This window comes from Sphaeramia orbicularis, chromosome 20 (genome assembly GCF_902148855.1).
Source record: "Sphaeramia orbicularis chromosome 20, fSphaOr1.1, whole genome shotgun sequence".
In the NCBI taxonomy this organism is placed as follows: Eukaryota; Metazoa; Chordata; class Actinopteri; order Kurtiformes; family Apogonidae; genus Sphaeramia; species Sphaeramia orbicularis.
In genome coordinates this window covers 1,123,882-1,150,514 of record NC_043976.1, presented here as the reverse complement: position 1 = coordinate 1,150,514, position 26,633 = coordinate 1,123,882, and the positions used below count along the sequence as shown (strand labels likewise).

Sequence of the window (26,633 nt, the reverse complement as noted above, 5' to 3'; positions counted from 1 at the left end):
ATTCTAATTAACCCATAAGGACCCAGTGTGAATTTTGCGGCACTTCCCAAATGAATTTTTCTCTCTATTGAACATTTCCCAAGTGATTTATCACCATTTATTATCATATTATCCTCTGAATTCAGCTTTTTTTCCAGTGAAAATGATCTGTTTTCCTATGTTTAATTGACTGATCATGTAGATGTTCATAAAAGCTCAGAGTAAAGTCAAAGGTTATCGCATCAAAACAGAAAAAACTGAACAAAAGTGACTTTTGCAGTCCAGTCTGTCCTGACCTGAACATAAACCCAGTGTGTCCATCCACCTGCATGGCTTTATTAGTTTTTCTTCAATTTTGTTCCGTTTGTGACTTACTTTGTTCATGTTACTTACTAGTTTGTTGATTTATTGATCATTTTTGTTCATTTTATTGATCACTTTGGCTGTGTTTCCACGGTAACTACGGAGCCTCTGAATGTCCAAATATGGTCATATCTGATGACTACACTGTAAAAAAAATCTGTAATTTAACCGAATTGTTCACTGTTTATTTTACAGAATTTTCCTGTATTTTTAAGATACCTTTTAAGATATATTTTTATGAATATTAATGAAATGACAAAACTAGACTGTGATTTGACAGGTCAAATATAAAATAACACGAAAAAACTGTAACTGTGAATAACCATAAAATTTAATTTTTCTTTTTTCACAGAAAAATACAGTTAAATACATTTGCAAATGTATCGTAATTTCACAAATATTTCTTTTCTATTTATGAGATTAAACTGTTAATTTAAAGTTTAATACTGTAAAAAAAAAAAAAATCAAACCAGATAAAATTACTGACAGTTAACAGTAACAGAAGTATTAGTTCTGTCAGTTGAACCAGACTTGTTTGTTCATTGACAAATATCTTGTGTAATTACAGGAGGTTTCACAACAAAACTGTTGAATAAATGTATTTTGTGAATGTATAACATGTATAAGCACTGATAAACTGTCCAAATACAGTTTTTATCAGTGGATTGGACAACTGAGTCTCACTGAAAATTATTTATATCTATATTTCTAGGGATTGGATTGTTGTAATACATGAAAAATATTCTTTATTAAACATTAAAAAGTTAATAAAAAAAAAAAAAAAAAAAGCAAAATGTCATTGTAAAGTTCGGGCAAAAAATTGGTATTTTAATTATGGAAAATTACCGTATTTTTATGAGATGGTCTATTTTCTGCTATTTAACAGTATTTTTTTGGCGCCCCTGATGCGCAGAATATTACTGTTTTTTTGGGTTTTTTTTTTTTTTTTTTTACAGTGTATTTATATGATTAGTGGATCAACAGGAATTAAACAGTTTAGATCAGCAGACGGTTTAGGTTTAAGGTGGACGTTTGGGTCTTTAAGGGTTAAACACTTTTATTTGTGTTCAAATCTAAACTATATTAATCACATTTCTGCTGCTGTTCAAGTCTTCAGTTTATTTCATTTCATTGATTGTAATGTTTATTTGCAGATTGACAAAGTCAGTTCACATTTATGATCAATCTGATTTGAGGAGATTTGATGAAAATATTCAGCGCTTTGCTCCATTTTCTGCTCTTTATCTGTTTATTTCCTGAAGTCACACTAAACTAAATTCTGAAGGTGCAAAAACTTATGTATTTCCTCCTTTTCTACAAACTTGAACTGAATTCATCCACAGTTTCTACAGCTTTACTGCAGTTGATTGATATTTTTTGGCTGTTTTTCAAATATCCTGAATAATCCTGTTGTTAAATGTTCATGTATTTTGTTTTTATAGAATCCAGTTTCATTTTGTCTGTGTAAAGTCACATGAAAACTATTAAAACTGTGGATACATGATGGTTTTAATGTGTTTTACGAATGTGGATGTTTATTAGATCATATGAACTCAAACCGGTTTTTCATCTAATTTGAGAAGAATTTAATCCAGTCTCAGTTTATTTCAATGATTTCAATGTTGTTTATTTTCACATTTCCAAATCAGATGAAAACTAGGAGCGTTTTTCCTGTGATTTGAGGAGATTTAACTAAAATATTCCTCATTTTTTTGTGCATTTTACACTTAACCCTTTCATGCACAGTGGTCACTCCAGTGGTCAGTTCTTCTTTTGTATATTCATGGGTTTGGTTGTTTCAGTTCCATATCAGCCAACACAGTGGACACTTCTGCACCATCCCATAATAATCCACTGCAGTTCAGACCAGTACTGTACCTGTGCTGTTCTACATAGACCTGATCTGCACCAACAGGTTTGAGTGGAAATCAGTTGGTCGTTTTTAGACTGTAAATAACAGTTTTCTTCAACAAATACCTTTTTTTTTCTATTCCCTCCAGGAAGTGCGTCAGAACTAGTGTCAGAGTCTGATCCAATGTGACAAAACCTCAGATGAGCTGCATTCAACAGGTTTTTAGTTCAGTTTTCACACAGTTCATCACTTTGTTATTGGGTTTAAATACTTGTTTCTTTGCATCAAAAATTAAACACATGCCGTCCAGCTGAGTGGACATTTTTGGGACTCCATAAAAAATAGGTTCATTAAAAAATGTTCAATCATATTGTTGGTTTTTTTCATGTCTAAAGAGGAATAAAAACACTCAGGAACATAAATCTTGACTCAGGTTCTTAGAATTCATGCATCAAAGGCTTCAATTCATGACAAACTAAATTTTTCAGCTGAAAAAAACCGTGTTTTCATTCTTTTTCTCGGACTTGAACTGAGTTCATTCTCCGCTGTTGGAACTTTATCAGTTTTTCTGTTCAGTTCCTGAAGTGCGGACGCATCCATGTGCGTAAAAGACGCGTAAGAACAGACTCAGAGTGCGTTAGACCAGGCTCCCCAGACCCACATCCACACCCTGGACCCTGGACCCGGAGCCCTGGACCGGAGCCCTGGACCCGGGGACCCTGGACCCGGGGACCCTGGACCCGGAGCCCCTGGACCCAGGTCGGTCTTACCTCTGCGTCCGGGGTCGGTGCAGCAGCAGAGGCCGAGCAGCAGCAGCAGCAGCGCCGCCTCCGGGCTCCTCCTCCGGGGAACCTCATGAGTCTGATCCGGGTCCGGACGGAGGCAGATCCTGGTCCATCAGAGACCCGGGTTAGTCCTAGTCCAGGTCCGGTTTAGCGAGTCAGTGTTGAACTTGACATGGATCCTGGAGGTCTGAACCCAGTCCACGGAGTCCACCTCCCCCGTCCCCCTCCTCCCCCTCTCCTCATGTCTCCTCCCGTTCCTCCTCCTCTCCCGTTCCTCCTCCTCCTCCCCTCCTCCTCCTCATGCTCCTCCTCCTGTCCTCCTCATGCTCCTCCTCCCGTTCCTCCTCCTCCTCCTCCCGTCCCCCCTCCTCCTCCTCCTCCCCCTCCTTATGCCCTCCTCCCGTCCTCCTCCTCCCTCCCCCTCCTCCTCCTCCTCCTGTTCCTCCTCCTCCCCTCCGTCCCCCTCCTCCTCCTCCCCCTCCTCCTCCTCCTGCTCGTTCCCCCTCCTCCTCCGTTCCCCTCCTCCTCCTCCCCCTCCTCCTCATGCTCCTCCTCCCGTTCCTCCTCCTCCTCCTCCTGTTCTCCCAGTGTTTATTCCTAAATTCAATGGGATTAAAGTCAGAACTTCATCTGACACATGAAAGTGAACAGTCTGTGTTAGAACAGTTCTAATAAACTGGACTGAAAGGGTTTTCTTTGGTAGAAAGTGTTTGAGCGCTCCTGGTGGACGAAGACAAACACCTGAGGAGAAAGAAACATTCATTTGAATGAATGAATGAATAATGAATGATGTTTATTTCAGTTAAATACAAAATACAAACACATATATTAAAAAAACAACAACAAAACAAACCATACATATTAAAAAAAAAACAAAAATTAACACATTTTGTAACTGAAAAAGGAAGAAGCTGAAGCCGGAGGCTTATTTCTGCTTCTCCTATTCCATCCTTAGTCCAGTCCACACCTTAAGTTGCAGCAGATAAATACTTAAACAAATTATACTACATTCAGTGTAATAAGTTTTTGTAATCATATTACTTTCATAGCCCTTCATTTTGACAAATTAAATTCTTTTTGAAACTCAACAGTGAGCTACACAATTTCACTTCATCCTTCAGTTCGTTCCATAGCTTGACACCAATAACTGAAACACTGTGATATTTAACGTTTGTTCTTACTTTACATTTTTCAAACACAAACATCCCTCTTAAATTATAATGTCCTTCTCTTAACTTAAAATTTTCTGAATACAAAAAGGAAGGTTTTTACTTTTAACGCGAAACATAAATTCCATTGTTTTTAAATATACAATGTCAAAAATTTTAGTAAACCAGATTCTACAAAAAGTGGATTACTTGATTGGAGATAACCAGCTTTGTTTATGACTCTAATAGCTTTTTTTTGGAGTTTAATTATTGGGTCTAAATTAGTTTTATACACATTGCCCCATATTTCCACACAGTATGACATATATGGCATTACAAGTGAACAATACAACATATGCAAACATTTTTGCTTAACAAGTCTCGAGTTTTATAAAGAATCGCAACAGCCTTGGACATTTTGCGTTTGATATATTCTATTTGTGGTTTCCAACAGAGTTTATGGTCAATAATCACTCCCAAAAATTTTGTTTCATACACCCTTTCAATTTCAATTTCATTAATTTTCAGTTTTATATCATCATTCCCCTAGCACCACCAAAAACCATAAATTTTGTTTTATCTTCATTAAGTGATAACTTATTTACATCAAACCATTTTTTTAACTTGCTCAATTCCTTTTCCACAGTTTCTAATATTTGTTTCATATTTGCTCCCGAATAAAGCAAATTAGTATCATCTGCAAATATTGTAAATTTTAACTCACTAGATGCCATAAATATCATTTAGATAAAGTATAAATACTTGGGTCCCAGAACTGAACCTTGTGGGACCCCACATGTTACTTTTCTAAGTTGAATTTGTATTTCCAATTGATACATACTGAGACCTATTTTGTAAATAACTTTTTAACCAGTTTGCGTCACACCTCTTATACCATACATTTCACATTTCCGGAGTAATATTGAGTGATCAATTGTGTCAAATGCTTTCCTTAAATCAATAAAAACACCAACAGTATGTTGTTTCTGATCCACCGCTGTTGCTATATTTCTGCAAATTCCATTACTGCTAAAGATGTTGATCGGTTTTTCCTAAATCCGTACTGATGATCATTTAATATCCTATATTTGTCTAGTAGTCATCTAACCTCTTTACAAACAGTTTCTCAAGAATTTTAGAAAACCTGTGGTAACAGTGACACCGGTCTATCATTTGACACCATGTGCTTATCACCATTTTTATAATTGGAATCACTTTAGCTATTTTCTATTTTCTGGAAAAGTGCCTGTTTGAAATGATTTGTTGCATACATGAGTGAATGGTTGAAGGATCCTGTTATCACTTGTTTTATGAGTGACATCAATGGAATTTCTATCAGTAGATTTTTTATTTTTAAACTTCCTGACCACTTCCAACACTTCAACTTTCACAAACTCCACCAAGAAACATTGAATTATTGTTTTCAAATATCAAAATCAAAGTTTTTACATCCTTGTCCCACTTGGTAATATCTTTTGCCAAATTTGGACCGACATTAACAAAAAAGTCATTAAATATATTCACGATGTCCTCTATATTTTCCACCACAGTGTCACCAGTTTTAACAACATATGTAGAAAAATCCTTTTTATTACTTTTTTTAATCATATCATTTAACACTCTCCAAGTACCTTTAATATCATTTTTGTGTATTTCTAACAACTGATCATAATAGGCTTTTTTATGTGTTCTTATGATTGTTGTCAATCTGTTTTTGTATCTTTTATATTTATTCTCTTTTTCTTTCGTTCTGTGCTTCAGAAATTCCCTATAAAGCCTGTTTTTTCTTATTACAAGCCCTTTCCAATCCCTTAGTTAACCATGGTTTCTTATTCTTTTTAAAATTTTGCCTATACTCTTTCACAGGACAATGTCTGTTGTACAATGTCAGGAATATGTCTAAGAAAGCATTAAATGAATCATTAACATCATCTACATAAACGTCATGCCAGTCATCATATTATGAGTTCCTCCTTTAAGGCCATGTTGGCCATTTGAAGAGTTTATCTGTGTTTTAGGACATTTTATTTTCTCCATATTAATTCTATTTATATTTAACCAATAGATCTGTTTTATTTATTGATTTTGTATTTTTTTATTCATAAATCCATTGCTTTTATTTGTTACATGTCAGCTGATCATTCATTTAACATTTGGCGTTTCAATGAATCTGTTTTTACTGTATTTAATTTAACTGTATTAAACATATTTTTTAAATATTATTCTTTGATGTTTTACCTGTTTTAACGGGAATTCCTTGTGTTTTATCTATAAATCCTGTTTTATTTTTTGTTTCAATTCAACATTATTTCATTCATTTAGTTTTTGTAATTGTCAGATTAAAGGGTGGGGAAAACCCAACTGAATCCCACTCAGAAATACTTTACTAATCTTTGGGGGAAAATCTGTGCGTTAGATTTGCTCCAACACAGTTAAAAATACAGAAAGAACGCAACTGAAGAGCAAGAAAAAGAAAAAGAAATAAGGAAGTAAACAATAAACCTGCTACACAGTTATGTACTAGAAATGTACAAGAGAAAACCAGAGAAAAATATAGTCAAACTAGAGTCAAACACAGTAAAACCCAGCTGAAACTTGGTGAAATGTAGTAAAACCAGATTTAAAAAACAGTGAAAGCAGATTCAAATACAGTAAAAACCAGATTCAAATACAGTGAAAGCAGATTCAAATACAGTAAAATTAGCTTAATACATAGTAAAAGCAGAACCAAACCCATTCAGATGTTTATATATATTCTTATTTTTTGTGCTCTTAGATGATTAATGTATTTTTTTTTCCTAAATGTGTTTTATTTTCTTTCTTGTCCATGTTTTTCTTGGTGTTTCTACAGTTTTCCTTTCTTTGCTTCATGTGTTTTCCTGTGTTTTCATGTTAATGGCTTCACTCCTTTATTTTCTTCATCCATTATTCAAAAACACTGGTTTGTGTTTGTGCTTTTTATTCCTGTAAAATGTCTGTTCTGTTAAAAACCTGCTTAATGGACGTTTGACCGCTTTGGTTCAGATTAAATCTGACATTCTGACGCCAGGTGGAAAAAACAGCTCAGGTTTAGATGGAAAAAAAACAAACAAAACTGACCATGAAATGGGTCAAACATCAGATGAAAACAGAAGAAAAAAGATTTAGCATTAGAACGATTTATATAAACATCAACTGGAAGATAAATAAATATATTAACAAATATTTTAACACCATGTAGTTTGATAAATGATAGTGGATGGTTTTATATGTATTAAATAATAAAATAAGCAAATGTAATAAAAAATAATAAATAAAAAATAAAATATGCAACAAAATCAATAAAAATAACCAAATTAACAAAAAAAAAGAACAAAAATAAATAGTAAATCAATAAAATGAGCCACAAACTGAACAAAATTTATTTATTTATTTATTTTAAATTACTAAATAAGGTTGTAGAAATTTGTTTTTATGTTCAGTTAATGACATGTTTTGCTGAAAAAGTCACTTTTACTCTGAGCTTTAATGACCATTTATATACTGACCATTTATATAATGAACATTTATATAATGACCATTTATATACTGAACATTTATATACTGAACATTTATATACTGACCATTTATATAATGAACATTTATATAATGACCATTTATATACTGAACATTTATATACTGAACATTTATATACTGACCATTTATATAATGACCATTTATATAATGACCATTTATATACTGAACATTTATATACTGACCATTTATATAATGACCATTTATATAATGACCATTTATATACTGAACATTTATATACTGACCATTTATATAATGACCATTATATAATGACATTTATATAATGACCATTTATATACTGACCATTTATATAATGACCATTTATATAATGACCATTTATATACTGAACATTTATATACTGACCATTTATATAATGACCATTTATATAATGACCATTTATATACTGAACATTTATATACTGACCATTTATATAATGACCATTTATATAATGAACATTTATATAATGACCATTTATATACTGACCATTTATATAATGACCATTTATATAATGACCATTTATATAATGACCATTTATATACTGAACATTTATATAATGACCATTTATATACTGAACATTTATATACTGAACATTTATATAATGACCATTTATATAATGACCATTTATATAATGACCATTTATATACTGACCATTTATATAATGACCATTTATATACTGACCATTTATATAATGACCATTTATATACTGACCATTTATATAATGACCATTTATATAATGACCATTTATATAATGACCATTTATATACTGAACATTTATATACTGAACATTTATATAATGACCATTTATATACTGACCATTTATATAATGAACATTTATATAATGACCATTTATATAATGACCATTTATATACTGACCATTTATATAATGACCATTTATATAATGACCATTTATATACTGAACATTTATATACTGACCATTTATATAATGACCATTTATATACTGACCATTTATATAATGACCATTTATATAATGACCATTTATATACTGAACATTTATATACTGACCATTTATATAATGACCATTTATATAATGAACATTTATATACTGACCATTTATATACTGACCATTTATATAATGACCATTTATATACTGAACATTTATATACTGAACATTTATACACTGAACATTTATATAATGACCATTTATATAATGATCATTTATATAATGAACATTTATATAATGAACATTTATATACTGAACATTTATATAATGAACATTTATATAATGATCATTTATATAATGACCATTTATATAATGAACATTTATATACTGAATATTTATATACTGAACATTTATATACTGACCATTTATATAATGACCATTTATATACTGAACATTTATATACTGAACATTTATGTACTGAACATTTATATACTGAACATTTATATAATGAACATTTATATACTGACCATTTATATAATGACCATTTATATACTGAACATTTATATACTGAACATTTATATACTGAACATTAATATACTGAACATTTATATACTCAACATTTATATACTGAACATTTATATAATGAACATTTATATACTGAACATTTATATAATGACCATTTATATACTGACCATTTATATACTGAACATTTATATACTGACCATTTATGTAATGAACATTTATATACTGAACATTTATATAATGAACATTTATATACTGAACATTTATATAATGAACATTTATATACTGACCATTTATATAATGACCATTTATATACTGAACATTTACATACTGAACATTTATATACTGACCATTTATATACTGACCATTTATATACTGAACATTTATATACTGAACATTTATATACTCAACATTTATATAATGACCATTTATATACTCAACATTTATATAATGAACATTATATACTGAACATTTATATAATGAACATTTATATACTGAACATTTATATAATGACCATTTATATAATGAACATTTATATACTGAACATTTATATACTGAACATTTATATAATGAACATTTATATAATGGCCATTTATATACTGAACATTTATATACTGAACATTTATATAATGAACATTTATATAATGGCCATTTATATACTGAACATTTATATAATGAACATTTATATGCTGAACATTTATATAATGACCATTTATATACTGAACATTTATGTAATGAACATTTATATAATGACCATTTATATACTGAACATTTATATAATGACCATTTATATACTGAACATTTATATAATGACCATTTATATACTGAACCTTTATATACTGAACATTTATATAATGACCATTTATATACTGAACATTTATATAATGAACATTTATTTACTGAACTTTTATATAATGACCATTTATATACTGACCATTTATATACTGAACATTTATATAATGAACATTTATTTACTGAACTTTTATATAATGACCATTTATATACTGAACATTTATATACTGAACATTTATGTAATGACCATTTATATACTGAACATTTATATACTGAACATTTATATAATGACCATTTATATACTGAACATTAATGTAATGAACATTTATATACGAACATTTATTTACTGAATATTTATATACTGAACATTTATATAATGACCATTTATATACTGAACATTTATGTAATGACCATTTATATACTGAACATTTATATAATGACCATTTATATACTGAACATTTATATACTGAACATTTATATAATGAACACTTATATAATGAACACTTATATATCCAGTGAATTAAATAAAATAAATACATAATTTACAATGAAAAATGTCAAATGCAGTAGATAAAATTATAATAAATGGTGACAGAAGTAGAAAAAAAAATAATGTGGAACTCACCATAAAAATAGTTCCTGGTCTTTAAGGTTTAAAACCTAAAATCTGAACTTACATTTATTCTTTGTTACAATGTGAAACTTGACTTTAGTCTTTTTTTATGTAGGTTTTCTAAAATAAAGTTTCATCTTGTTTGTGTAAAGTCACAGAACAGATGAATTCATTATTATTTCGATGGTTCAGATGTTTGGGAATGAATGAATGAAGACGAAACACAACCTTCTGATATTTCACTGTTGAATCTCCAAAGGTCCTGATCAGACCCCTGAGGGACTCCACCTACATGAGCCTTTTCTTGGACGTTTTCTTGGACATTTTTGGATGTTTTTGGACGTTTTCTTGAATGTTTTCTTGAATGTTTTTTTGAATGTTTTTTTTTTTTTTTTTCAGATGTTTTTGGATGTTTTCTTGAACGTTATCTTGGATGTTTTCTTAGATTTTTTTTGGACGTTTTCTTGGACATTTTTGGATGTTTTCTTGAATGTTTTTTTTTCTTCATATATATATATATATTTTTGGACTTTTCTTGGACATTTTTGGATGTTTTGGACATTTTTGGATGTTTTTTGGACATTTTCTCTTCATCCAGTCTTCTTCATCCAGATCTGACTGTTCAAAAACCAGCAGGACGTTGTCAGTTTTGAGGTTAAGTTTTACGTTTTTTTGTCCAACGCGCCCGGGCAGGTGAAGTATTCGTCCTGTTTCTGGAGGACGTCAGTTCATCAGGTAACTGGAGACGCAGAATCCCCTTTGACCTGATGAACCGGTGGCAGCGGCGGTGGCGATGTCTCAACACGCCGTCCTCTACAAGTTCAGACGCCACCACCCGATATATCTGTATCATCTCTGTTAAGAAATCCACCGGCCAATCAGAGCACGGCTGTGATGTCATGGGAACGTCTGAACAAGAGAACAGAGACAATGGTGATTAATGAGCGTTTACCGTCAGCGGCGTCCGACCGATGTCAGCGAACGGAAACCAAACGAACACGTGTACCGTTCAAAACACAGTTTCAGATCCTGAGGTAGAAGCTGAGTCTGTAAAACCCAAAAGTACAAAGACCAGGAAGTGAGTTCAAACATGTACTTTCATCTACTGCAGCTTTTAGGTCACAGGTGTCAAACATGCGGCCCGGGGGCCGAAACCGGCCCGAAAAAGGGTTCAATCCGGCCCTGGGATGAATTTGTGAAATGCAAAAATTATAATGAAAATATTAACAATCAAGGATGTGAAAATCATTTTAGGTCAATTCAATGTGAAGTGGGTCAGAACCAGTAAAATACAATCATAACAACCTATAAAGAATGAAAAATGCTCATTTTTGTCTTTGTTTTAGTTAGGGTGGTCCAAAAAAAGATTGTTTTTCAGATTCTCTGGATTCGAACCCTGCATTTGGTTCCATATGTGGCCAAATTACTTTGGTCCAAAGTCTATGCAAATTCCTTCATATTCAGAGGTGTCCCAGACAGGTGCAGATGTCTCTGTATACTCTAACAGAACTGTCCAAATGAAGAAGGCAGATTAGAAGAATCTGTCATTTTATTCTCCAAATCAAACTGACACTCACATAAAAATGTTCCTCAGAAAGTCCAACAACCACTGTTGGTTTATTGAAATGACCAAAAATGTTCCTGTGTTCTTTGACAACTTGTTGCCAGTACTGTTTGTGATCTGCATTTGTTGTTCGGCTCCAGTTGAAGTCTGGAATAAGCTCCGCCCCTCTGTCAGTGACATCACTGACAGCTTTAGTGGAATGCCCAGTTTTCTCCTCCTTCTGAAAGTCTGCATCATCAGCCCAGTCTACTGGAGGAACTGTTCAGAATGTTTGTGGCAGATCCAAAGGTTCAAACAAACGCATGGTGCTGGTGGAGACAAAAGCCCTGATCTGCTTCCCTTCACAATCTGATGGATGAAGGACATCCCAACGCTTTAGAGGAACCAAAGAACCTGCATTTAACATCAGGGTGTCCACCATCAGCTGCTTCTGCTCTGGTGTCACACTGGAGTCACAGAATGGACCACAACCAGTTCTACACTCCAGTACCACAGATGTGGGCGGAGTTACTTCATCCATATATTTACTCCAGTACCACAGATGTGGGCGGAGTTACTTCATCCATATATTTACTCCAGTACCACAGATGTGGGCGGAGTTACTTCATCCATATATTACTCCAGTACCACAGATGTGGGCGGAGTTACTTCATCCATGTATTTACTCCAGTACCACAGATGTGGGCGGAGTTACTTCATCCATATATTACTCCAGTACCACAGATGTGGGCGGAGTTACTTCATCCATATATTTACTCCAGTACCACAGATGTGGGCGGAGTTACTTCATCCATATATTTACTCCAGTACCACAGATGTGGGCGGAGTTACTTCATCCATGTATTTACTCCAGTACCACAGATGTGGGCGGAGTTACTTCATCCATGTATTTACTCCAGTACCACAGATGTGGGCGGAGTTACTTCATCCATGTATTTACTCCAGTACCACAGATGTGGGCGGAGTTACTTCATCCATGTATTTACTCCAGTACCACAGATGTGGGCGGAGTTACTTCATCCATGTATTTACTCCAGTACCACAGATGTGGGCGGAGTTACTTCATCCATATATTTACTCCAGTACCACAGATGTGGGCGGAGTTACTTCATCCATATATTTACTCCAGTACCACAGATGTGGGCGGAGTTACTTCATCCATATATTTACTCCAGTACCACAGATGTGGGCGGAGTTACTTCATCCATATATTTACTCCAGTACCACAGATGTGGGCGGAGTTACTTCATCCATGTATTTACTCCAGTACCACAGATTGGGCGGAGTACTTCATCCATGTATTTACTCCAGTACCACAGATGTGGGCGGAGTTACTTCATCCATATATTTACTCCAGTACCACAGATGTGGGCGGAGTTACTTCATCCATATATTTACTCCAGTACCACAGATGTGGGCGGAGTTACTTCATCCATGTATTTACTCCAGTACCACAGATGTGGGCGGAGTTACTTCATCCATATATTTACTCCAGTACCACAGATGTGGGCGGAGTTACTTCATCCATATATTTACTCCAGTACCACAGATGTGGGCGGAGTTACTTCATCCATATATTTACTCCAGTACCACAGATGTGGGCGGAGTTACTTCATCCATATATTTACTCCAGTACCACAGATGTGGGCGGAGTTACTTCATCCATATATTTACTCCAGTACCACAGATGTGGGCGGAGTTACTTCATCCATATATTTACTCCAGTACCACAGATGTGGGCGGAGTTACTTCATCCATATATTTACTCCAGTACCACAGATGTGGGCGGAGTTACTTCATCCATATATTTACTCCAGTACCACAGATGTGGGCGGAGTTACTTCATCCATATATTTCACTCAGTAGTGATTTCTCTCAGACTGCAGTGGAAGCTTCCCCTAAAATTATGAAAATTAAATGGTTAAATGTGTTCGGTTGTGTTGACGTTTTATTGACTACAAATGTGTTAGAACACGTTCATCTCTCAGACCAGTTGGTTCAGAATCAGCTTTATCCCAGATCAGTGGACTGGCTGTTGTTCACTTCTCCTCTGTTCCCGTGTCTGTTTTCTCCTCCATCTCTGCTCAGTGCATGTGTCCACAGACTGTGTCCGTCTGTGGGCTTCAGTGGGACTGAGTGGAACTGGTTTAAACTGACTCTAAACTGGACGCTGATTGGATAAATGCCACGATGTTGTCCCGCCCCCGGACGCCGGGTGTCTCTGGGGGTGAATGGAGCTGTGGGCGGAGCTCGGCCGGGCCGGATGCCAAAATCCCACGTGCTGATTGGAGGATCGGTCGAAAGGCTGAATCCTGTTTGATTGACAGCTGTTTTCAGATCTGCTCCTTCACTGACACAGTTCAGTTTAATACCGTCACACATTCTGCTGGGAAATCACACAAACCACTACCAAAGTACTGGTTCATTTCTTACACTGTAAATAAAACACACTCATTGGACTTCCTTGTTTCAGTTTAACATAATTTCAGTGTTTTCTTGTTTCAGTTCCATAATTTAATCATTTCTTGTTCAGTTTCATCTGGTTTTGTAGATAGTTCAATCAGTCAGACTGTCGGCTCGGTCACAGTGAAAGGAGCATCTGTAGTTTAAAAAGGCTGAAGTCTGACACCCACAATGCACTGGGCCAAGGCCGTCTGAGCAGACCAGCTCTGCTGGACATTCAGAGGACACTGGTCCAGTCCTGGAAAAGACGCCTACTGGTACGATAAGGACACTGAGCATTTTCTGAAAAAGGAACGGAGGGACCAATGTATGTTTAAATAACCTGACAATTTTTTTTTTTTTTTTGATGTAAGCCGACAATGAGCTTCCCCTGTCTGAAAGACCAGCAGCCGCCACTGGTTTCACTCCAGTTCCACAGATGTGGGCGCTCTTACTTCATCCATATATTTACTCCAGTTCCACAGATGTGGGCGGAGTTACTTCATCCATATATTTACTCCAGTTCCACAGATGTGGGCGCTCTTACTTCATCCATATATTTACTCCAGTTCCACAGATGTGGGCGGAGTTACTTCATCCATATATTTACTCCAGTTCCACAGATGTGGGCGGAGTTACTTCATCCATATATTTACTCCAGTACCACGGATGTGGGCGGAGTTACTTCATCCATGTATTTACTCCAGTACCACAGATGTGGGCGGAGTTACTTCATCCATATATTTACTCCAGTACCACAGATGTGGGCGGAGTTACTTCATCCATGTATTTACTCCAGTACCACAGATGTGGGCGGAGTTACTTCATCCATATATTTACTCCAGTACCACAGATGTGGGCGGAGTTACTTCATCCATGTATTTACTCCAGTACCACAGATGTGGGCGGAGTTACTTCATCCATGTATTTACTCCAGTACCACAGATGTGGCGGAGTTACTTCATCCATATATTTACTCCAGTACCACAGATGTGGGCGGAGTTACTTCATCCATATATTTACTCCAGTACCACAGATGTGGGCGGAGTTACTTCATCCATATATTTACTCCAGTACCACAGATGTGGGCGGAGTTACTTCATCCATATATTTACTCCAGTTCCACAGATGTGGGCGGAGTTACTTCATCCATATATTTACTCCAGTTCCACAGATGTGGGCGCTCTTACTTCATCCATATATTTACTCCAGTTCCACAGATGTGGGCGGAGTTACTTCATCCATATATTTACTCCAGTTCCACAGATGTGGGCGGAGTTACTTCATCCATATATTTACTCCAGTACCACGGATGTGGGCGGAGTTACTTCATCCATGTATTTACTCCAGTACCACAGATGTGGGCGGAGTTACTTCATCCATATATTTACTCCAGTACCACAGATGTGGGCGGAGTTACTTCATCCATGTATTTACTCCAGTACCACAGATGTGGGCGGAGTTACTTCATCCATATATTTACTCCAGTACCACAGATGTGGGCGGAGTTACTTCATCCATGTATTTACTCCAGTACCACAGATGTGGGCGGAGTTACTTCATCCATGTATTTACTCCAGTACCACAGATGTGGGCGGAGTTACTTCATCCATGTATTTACTCCAGTACCACAGATGTGGGCGGAGTTACTTCATCCATATATTTACTCCAGTACCACAGATGTGGGCGGAGTTACTTCATCATATATTTACTCCAGTACCACAGATGTGGGCGGAGTTACTTCATCCATATATTTACTCCAGTACCACAGATGTGGGCGGAGTTACTTCATCCATATATTTACTCCAGTACCACAGATGTGGGCGGAGTTACTTCATCCATGTATTTACTCCAGTACCACAGATGTGGGCGGAGTTACTTCATCCATGTATTTACTCCAGTACCACAGATGTGGGCGGAGTTACTTCATCCATATATTTACTCCAGTACCACAGATGTGGGCGGAGTTACTTCATCCATATATTACTCCAGTACCACCGATGTGGGCGGAGTTACTTCATCCATGTATTTACTCCAGTACCACAGATGTGGGCGGAGTTACTTCATCCATATATTTACTCCAGTACCACAGATGTGGGCGGAGTTACTTCATCCATATATTACTCCAGTACCACAGATGTGGGCGGAGTTACTTCATCCATATATTTACTCCAGTACCACAGATGTGGGCGGAGTTACTTCATCCATATATTTACTCCAGTACCACAGATGTGGGCGGAGTTACTTCATCCATATATTTACTCCAGTACCACAGATGTGGGCGGAGTTACTTCATCCATATATTTACTCCAGTACCACAGATGTGGGCGGAGTTACTTCATCCATATATTTACTCCAGTACCACAGATGTGGGCGGAGTTACTTCATCCATATATTTACTCCAGTACCACAGATGTGGGCGGAGTTACTTCATCCATATATTTCACTCAGTAGTGATTTCTCTCAGACTGCAGTGGAAGCTTCCCCTAAAATTATGAAAATTAAATGGTTAAATCTGTTCGGTTGTGTTGACGTTTTATTGACTACAAATGTGTTAGAACACGTTCATCTCTCAGACCAGTTGGTTCAGAATCAGCTTTATCCCAGATCAGTGGACTGGCTGTTGTTCACTTCTCCTCTGTTCCCGTGTCTGTTTTCTCCTCCATCTCTGCTCAGTGCATGTGTCCACAGACTGTGTCCGTCTGTGGGCTTCAGTGGGACTGAGTGGAACTGGTTTAAACTGACTCTAAACTGGACGCTGATTGGATAAATGCCACGATGTTGTCCCGCCCCCGGACGCCGGGTGTCTCTGGGGGTGAATGGAGCTGTGGGCGGAGCTCGGCCGGGCCGGATGCCAAAATCCCACGTGCTGATTGGAGGATCGGTCGAAAGGCTGAATCCTGTTTGATTGACAGCTGTTTTCAGATCTGCTCCTTCACTGACACAGTTCAGTTTAATACCGTCACACATTCTGCTGGGAAATCACACAAACCACTACCAAAGTACTGGTTCATTTCTTACACTGTAAATAAAACACACTCATTGGACTTCCTTGTTTCAGTTTAACATAATTTCAGTGTTTTCTTGTTTCAGTTCCATAATTTAATCATTTCTTGTTCAGTTTCATCTGGTTTTGTAGATAGTTCAATCAGTCAGACTGTCGGCTCGGTCACAGTGAAAGGAGCATCTGTAGTTTAAAAAGGCTGAAGTCTGACACCCACAATGCACTGGGCCAAGGCCGTCTGAGCAGACCAGCTCTGCTGGACATTCAGAGGACACTGGTCCAGTCCTGGAAAAGACGCCTACTGGTACGATAAGGACACTGAGCATTTTCTGAAAAAGGAACGGAGGGACCAATGTATGTTTAAATAACCTGACAATTTTTTTTTTTTTTTTTTGATGTAAGCCGACAATGAGCTTCCCCTGTCTGAAAGACCAGCAGCCGCCACTGGTTTCACTCCAGTTCCACAGATGTGGGCGCTCTTACTTCATCCATATATTTACTCCAGTTCCACAGATGTGGGCGGAGTTACTTCATCCATATATTTACTCCAGTTCCACAGATGTGGGCGCTCTTACTTCATCCATATATTTACTCCAGTTCCACAGATGTGGGCGGAGTTACTTCATCCATATATTTACTCCAGTTCCACAGATGTGGGCGGAGTTACTTCATCCATATATTTACTCCAGTACCACGGATGTGGGCGGAGTTACTTCATCCATGTATTTACTCCAGTACCACAGATGTGGGCGGAGTTACTTCATCCATATATTTACTCCAGTACCACAGATGTGGGCGGAGTTACTTCATCCATGTATTTACTCCAGTACCACAGATGTGGGCGGAGTTACTTCATCCATATATTTACTCCAGTACCACAGATGTGGGCGGAGTTACTTCATCCATGTATTTACTCCAGTACCACAGATGTGGGCGGAGTTACTTCATCCATGTATTTACTCCAGTACCACAGATGTGGGCGGAGTTACTTCATCCATATATTTACTCCAGTACCACAGATGTGGGCGGAGTTACTTCATCCATATATTTACTCCAGTACCACAGATGTGGGCGGAGTTACTTCATCCATATATTTACTCCAGTACCACAGATGTGGGCGGAGTTACTTCATCCATATATTTACTCCAGTTCCACAGATGTGGGCGGAGTTACTTCATCCATATATTTACTCCAGTTCCACAGATGTGGGCGCTCTTACTTCATCCATATATTTACTCCAGTTCCACAGATGTGGGCGGAGTTACTTCATCCATATATTTACTCCAGTTCCACAGATGTGGGCGGAGTTACTTCATCCATATATTTACTCCAGTACCACGGATGTGGGCGGAGTTACTTCATCCATGTATTTACTCCAGTACCACAGATGTGGGCGGAGTTACTTCATCCATATATTTACTCCAGTACCACAGATGTGGGCGGAGTTACTTCATCCATGTATTTACTCCAGTACCACAGATGTGGGCGGAGTTACTTCATCCATATATTTACTCCAGTACCACAGATGTGGGCGGAGTTACTTCATCCATGTATTTACTCCAGTACCACAGATGTGGGCGGAGTTACTTCATCCATGTATTTACTCCAGTACCACAGATGTGGGCGGAGTTACTTCATCCATATATTTACTCCAGTACCACAGATGTGGGCGGAGTTACTTCATCCATATATTTACTCCAGTACCACAGATGTGGGCGGAGTTACTTCATCCATATATTTACTCCAGTACCACAGATGTGGGCGGAGTTACTTCATCCATATATTACTCCAGTACCACAGATGTGGGCGGAGTTACTTCATCCATATATTTACTCCAGTACCACAGATGTGGGCGGAGTTACTTCATCCATATATTTACTCCAGTACCACAGATGTGGGCGGAGTTACTTCATCCATGTATTTACTCCAGTACCACAGATGTGGGCGGAGTTACTTCATCCATGTATTTACTCCAGTACCACAGATGTGGGCGGAGTTACTTCATCCATATATTTACTCCAGTACCACAGATGTGGGCGGAGTTACTTCATCCATATATTTACTCCAGTACCACAGATGTGGGCGGAGTTACTTCATCCATGTATTTACTCCAGTACCACAGATGTGGGCGGAGTTACTTCATCCATATATTTACTCCAGTACCACAGATGTGGGCGGAGTTACTTCATCCATATATTTACTCCAGTACCACAGATGTGGGCGGAGTTACTTCATCCATATATTTACTCCAGTACCACAGATGTGGGCGGAGTTACTTCATCCATATATTTACTCCAGTACCACAGATGTGGGCGGAGTTACTTCATCCATATATTTACTCCAGTACCACAGATGTGGGCGGAGTTACTTCATCCATATATTTACTCCAGTACCACAGATGTGGGCGGAGTTACTTCATCCATATATTTACTCCAGTACCACAGATGTGGGCGGAGTTACTTCATCCATATATTTCACTCAGTAGTGATTTCTCTCAGACTGCAGTGGAAGCTTCCCCTAAAATTATGAAAATTAAATGGTTAAATCTGTTCGGTTGTGTTGACGTTTTATTGACTACAAATGTGTTAGAACACGTTCATCTCTCAGACCAGTTGGTTCAGAATCAGCTTTATCCCAGATCAGTGGACTGGCTGTTGTTCACTTCTCCTCTGTTCCCGTGTCTGTTTTCTCCTCCATCTCTGCTCAGTGCATGTGTCCACAGACTGTGTCCGTCTGTGGGCTTCAGTGGGACTGAGTGGAACTGGTTTAAACTGACTCTAAACTGGACGCTGATTGGATAAATGCCACGATGTTGTCCCGCCCCCGGACGCCGGGTGTCTCTGGGGGTGAATGGAGCTGTGGGCGGAGCTCGGCCGGGCCGGATGCCAAAATCCCACGTGCTGATTGGAGGATCGGTCGAAAGGCTGAATCCTGTTTGATTGACAGCTGTTTTCAGATCTGCTCCTTCACTGACACAGTTCAGTTTAATACCGTCACACATTCTGCTGGGAAATCACACAAACCACTACCAAAGTACTGGTTCATTTCTTACACTGTAAATAAAACACACTCATTGGACTTCCTTGTTTCAGTTTAACATAATTTCAGTGTTTTCTTGTTTCAGTTCCATAATTTAATCATTTCTTGTTCAGTTTCATCTGGTTTTGTAGATAGTTCAATCAGTCAGACTGTCGGCTCGGTCACAGTGAAAGGAGCATCTGTAGTTTAAAAAGGCTGAAGTCTGACACCCACAATGCACTGGGCCAAGGCCGTCTGAGCAGACCAGCTCTGCTGGACATTCAGAGGACACTGGTCCAGTCCTGGAAAAGACGCCTACTGGTACGATAAGGACACTGAGCATTTTCTGAAAAAGGAACGGAGGGACCAATGTATGTTTAAATAACCTGACAATTTTTTTTTTTTTTTTTTTGATGTAAGCCGACAATGAGCTTCCCCTGTCTGAAAGACCAGCAGCCGCCACTGGTTTCACTCCAGTTCCACAGATGTGGGCGCTCTTACTTCATCCATATATTTACTCCAGTACCACAGATGTGGGCGCTCTTACTTCATCCATATATTTACTCCAGTTCCACAGATGTGGGCGGAGTTACTTCATCCATATATTTACTCCAGTTCCACAGATGTGGGCGGAGTTACTTCATCCATATATTTACTCCAGTACCACGGATGTGGGCGGAGTTACTTCATCCATGTATTTACTCCAGTACCACGGATGTGGGCGGAGTTACTTCATCCATATATTTACTCCAGTACCACAGATGTGGGCGGAGTTACTTCATCCATATATTTACTCCAGTACCACAGATGTGGGCGGAGTTACTTCATCCATATATTTACTCCAGTACCACAGATGTGGGCGGAGTTACTTCATCCATATATTTACTCCAGTACCACAGATGTGGGCGGAGTTACTTCATCCATATATTTACTCCAGTACCACAGATGTGGGCGGAGTTACTTCATCCATATATTTACTCCAGTACCACAGATGTGGGCGGAGTTACTTCATCCATGTATTTACTCCAGTACCACAGATGTGGGCGGAGTTACTTCATCCATATATTTACTCCAGTTCCACAGATGTGGGCGGAGTTACTTCATCCATATATTTACTCCAGTTCCACAGATGTGGGCGCTCTTACTTCATCCATATATTTACTCCAGTTCCACAGATGTGGGCGGAGTTACTTCATCCATATATTTACTCCAGTTCCACAGATGTGGGCGCTCTTCCTTCATCCATATATTTACTCCAGTACCACAGATGTGGGCGGAGTTACTTCATCCATATATTTACTCCAGTACCACGGATGTGGGCGGAGTTACTTCATCCATGTATTTACTCTACTTCCACAGATGTGGGCGCTCTTCCTTCATCCATATATTTACTCCAGTTCCACAGATGTGGGCGCTCTTCCTTCATCCATATATTTACTCCAGTTCCACAGATGTGGGCGGAGTTACTTCATCCATGTATTTACTCCAGTTCCACAGATGTGGGCGGAGTTACTTCATCCATGTATTTACTCCAGTTCCACAGATGTGGGCGCTCTTACGTCATCCATATATCTCAAGCTGAATCCCTCAGACCTTGGTTCTGATAGTATTGCTCTTCTCTTACAGCTCAGCTCGTCTTTGCTGAAAATGAACAATTAGTTCATTTACAGGAAACTTCAGCAACTTGTGCAACCTCTAAAACATCTCCTTTTTCTTCCAAATTTTTTCCTAAATCATCTTTTGAATGAATAAACCTAATGCAGGGTTCTAATTGAGGTGATCTGAAACTGTATTTTTTACTATCATTGTTGGACCATCCTAGTTTTAGTGTAAAATAAAGTTAAATTACACAAAAATCTTTATATTTACAGACTATCCTTTTACAAAAAATGCGAGTAACCTGAACAAATATGAACAATATAGAACGTCTTAAGAGAAGTATGAAGAATTGTACCAGTATTCTGCCTGTTACTACATATTTTGTGTATTTGTAAATTGACTGTGACCTGCAAGTTGTGATGCACATGTATAAATGATAAACTGAGGCGTAATATTGTTAAAATTGAACTTATTTTTCTTCAGAATTTTCAGGTTGTTCATATTTCTTCATGTTGTGTTCAAGTACAGTTCATAGATGTAAACATTTTCATTATGGAATTAGACTTTTTTCACTCAAAAACATAGAGAAAACTTTGGAGTTGACATTATTTCTCAGTTCTTCTCCTATTATTTCCAGTATTGGACTGGTCTGGCCCACTGCAGATCAGATTAGTGGGAATGTGGCCCCTGAACTAAAAGGAGTTTGACAGCCCTGTTTTAGGTCTTCTGTGTCTTTTAAACTGTTTCCACTTCACTATGACACAAATTCCACATCAGTCATTGGATGTTTGCTGCTGTAATGCATCTTGGGAGTTGCAGTCGACTCCATTTCATTGGCGTTTTACTTAAATGCAGGTGGACATCCTGGTTTCTCTTCAGCTCTTTGTGAAAATGTTGCATCCTGTTTCTTCTCTTCATGTCTTCAGATTGTGATTTGATTCCATTACCCATGATCCTCTGCTGCTGTGGCCTTCAGAGGAGGTTCTGTTTTAAAAATGAACAGGAACGTGTCCTTGTTCCATAAATGTTGATCAGATGGAGCTGGTTTTTCTAACGGTTGTGTTTTCAATGTTTTCTGTTTTTGTTTCCTGTGACCCCCCCCACACATATACAACCCCCACCCACCCACACACACACACACACACGCACACACACACACACACACACACACACACACACACACACACACACACACACACACACACACACACACACACACACCCTTCCATTTTTTACTCATTCCGTCCATTATTTCCCACTGAAAGCTCTCACTCAATTAACCTGATTTCACCTGCAAACAGCGACTGGACAGCAGCTGAAAGCAGGAGCCCAGCTGTCACAGCAGATTCAGATGAAACTGAGGGAAAAACAGGCCAGGGTTAGGGTCCGATGAAGAGGAAACGGAAGGAAAAAGGACACGGACAAATAAGGAAACGGAAGGAAAAAGGACACGGACAAATAAGGAAACGGATGAGAGGAGGAAACAGACAGTTAAGGAAACAGATCCATGTGAAGAAGCAGGAGGAAGGAGAGTTGACTAATGAGCCCAGAAGGATTAAGCGAAGCCCATACCAACCCCAGACCCCAGGCCCTGGATTAAAGAGCCCAGGAGGTGGATTCAGAACCAGCCCAGACCTGAATCCACCTGGATCCATCAGACCAGGTCCTGAGGTGGTCTGAGATGGTCTGGGACTCAACCACCATGTGTTACTAATCTTTCACTGTGTTTTTATTGTGGTTTTTTTTGCGTTTTCCTCTTCATCTTCGTCTTCCTCTTCCTTCATCGTTCCCGTTTTTTCCTTCCTTGTCTTCCTTCTGGACCAGGTCCGGATGTGGTCTAAGACTGGCCTTTAAACTTGTTCTGTGTTTTCATGTTTTTCCTGGATCTTCTGCATCTTTTCTGTCCAGAATTATTCAACCATGTTTTTTAACCCAAGGTTGTTCAACTTAATAAAAACTGAAATGAAAATGATTTCATTCAGTTTACAGGGAAATTAGTTTGGGACTCAGATTAAAAACACATGAGCTCTTTTTCCACTAATACTTCCATGAGCTTTTTTTTCCCCCACACTGTAAAAAAACAACAAAACAAAACATAAAAAAACGGTAATATTCTGGCAGCAGGGGTGCCAAAAAAATACTGTTAAGTAACAGAAAATAACCATCCAATAAAAATACAGTAATTTTACATAATTAAAATACAGGGTTTTTTTTTGCCCTAAATATACATGAGATTTTGCTTTTTTTTTTTTTTTTTTTTGACTTTTTAATGTTTAATAAATAATATTTACATGTATTAAAACAATCCAATTCCCTATAAATATGGATGAACATTGTTATAAAACAAATAGGGCTTAAAATGGCTGAAAAGTTCTGTTATTAGTTGGTGTTTAATCACATAATTTTATGTTAAAAACTTGTATATCAATCAATATTTGATGTAATAAAATGATATACCACACAAAAACATCTCATTTATCTGTCAAAACCTGTCAGTTAACTGTAAATAAACTAGTTGTCTGATTTTGAATTCCAACAATTCTCTGTTAATTTAAGTTGATATAAAGTATAAACATTATATTTGTAGGTTCTTTCACATTCAATCATGTGGCTTTCTTAGATAACTTCTTATAAAAGTACAATATTGACATAAACAAACAAGTCTGGTTAAACTGAAAGAACAAATACTTCTTTTACGGTTAATTGTCAGTAATCTTATCTCATTTTATTATTTTTTTTTTTTACAGTATTAAATTTTAAATTAACAGTTTTATCTCATAAATAGAAAAGAAATATTTGTGAAATTCCATTACATTTGCAAATGTATTTTAACTGTATTTTTCTGTGAAAAAATAATTCTTTAAAAAAAAAAAGGGAAATTTTCTGGTTCTTCACAGTTGCAGTTTTTTTTCATGTTCTTTTCCATTTGACATGTAAAATCACAGTCTTTTTTGTCATTTCAATAATATTTTCCTGTATCTGAAAAATACAGGAAAAATCTGTCAAATAAACAGTGAAAATTCTGTTCAATTACAGATTTTTTTTTTTTTTTTTACAGTGTAGAGCCCTATGTTGCAACAAGGTTGTCTCACAGGGCTTTACAGAAGTAGTTGGGTATGAAAACAAACAGTCAAATAAACCACACCGCCCTTAGACGCTCCTTCTGAACAAAGAAAAACTCCAAAAACCTGGTGGGAAAAGACAAACCTGAGGCAGAACCACAGTGAAGGACAGATCCACTATGGACGGACAGACTGGAGATGAACCAGGACTGATGGACGTCCATCTGCAGATGGAGTTCCAGCCTGTGCAGGTGCAGTAGGGTGGGGGCACATGGGGGGGTCCATCTCAGATCCCGTTGTCACTGGGCCCCAGGCGGCTACAGCTGAAACAGTAGCCCCTCCCCCAGAGGGGAGTGGTTAAAGGGACACCGGGTGAATAGAGGGTCTGCATGTGACGTCACCGTAGTTCTGCCCACTGAGTGGCAGAAGGAGGGAGATGAGTGACAGCCAAGGTTCTAATAGTTTTGGATTTTTAATTATAGTTTAGCTTTATTTAGTTTGGACTTTAATTCAGTTCGTTTTAATTAGTTTTTGGGCAGGTTTGCTAGTTTCTATTAGTTATTGTTTTTTTCTGAATGCTTAGTTTTAGTTATTTCATATATTTTATCTTCCTCGCCGTCCTATTCAGAGAAATTAGTGAGGCACGGATCACTGGGTTACCCTGGACACTTTATTTGGGGGTCGGGTTAGGGTGGCTCACTGACTGAGCACAGACACAAACACATAGAAATGTATATAAACCAGTTAACCAGCAGTTAAACCAGATAGAAACATATATAAATATATATAACCCAGTTCATCAGCAGTAAACCACACACCTTAGCATTTATCTCATCTCTTCATCATCACCAGTTCCATTATTAGCCAACTTTGCTTCATTTCAGTTCAACTAGCTGTAACAGTCTGAGTACGGAAGCTGAACCCAATTGCAAGACCCAGAGACGGACGTAAAAGTTCGGAGTTAATTAAACACAATATCGATTGAAAAATCACTGATAGTGCAAATAAGAAGATCCATGAAGACACTGAGTCCTGGACTTTTCACAGGATCCGGGAACTGGACCGCACAGCCCGGACCGGTAACACGCGTCGGTAACCCGACTAGGGGAGAGCAGAGGACAGTCAGAAATCGAACCAGGTCATACACGGAGAGGCAAACAGAAAGGCAATAGGACATAAGGAACAGGCAGGCTCACGTACCAGTAAAACAGGCAAGAGTCGAACACATGTTAAATCGTTGGAGGCAGAGGCACAGACAAGGGTCAGGCAAAAAGCAGAGGTCAGAAAAAGCAATCCAGGTCAAAAACAGGCAAACAGACAGACAGGATCCAAAAACACACTGGTAAGTATCACACAGAAGAGAATATGAACTGGCACAGGACAAAGGGAAACACAGGACTTAAATACACAAGAGGGAGGGAAGACAATAAGACACAG

At 37.6% G+C, this 26,633-nt stretch overlaps 1 protein-coding gene across 1 annotated transcript in view; it reads right to left on the bottom strand.

Moving 5' to 3' along the window:
• LOC115411676 (melanoma receptor tyrosine-protein kinase-like) overlaps positions 1 to 26,633 on the bottom strand; it is a 118,812-nt gene that overhangs the window by 72,495 nt on the left and 19,684 nt on the right. Inside the window, exon 3 of the mRNA XM_030123887.1 lies at positions 11,189 to 11,416. Coding sequence (XP_029979747.1) covers positions 11,189 to 11,416 — 228 coding nt within the window. The remainder of the gene's footprint in view (positions 1 to 11,188; positions 11,417 to 26,633) is intronic.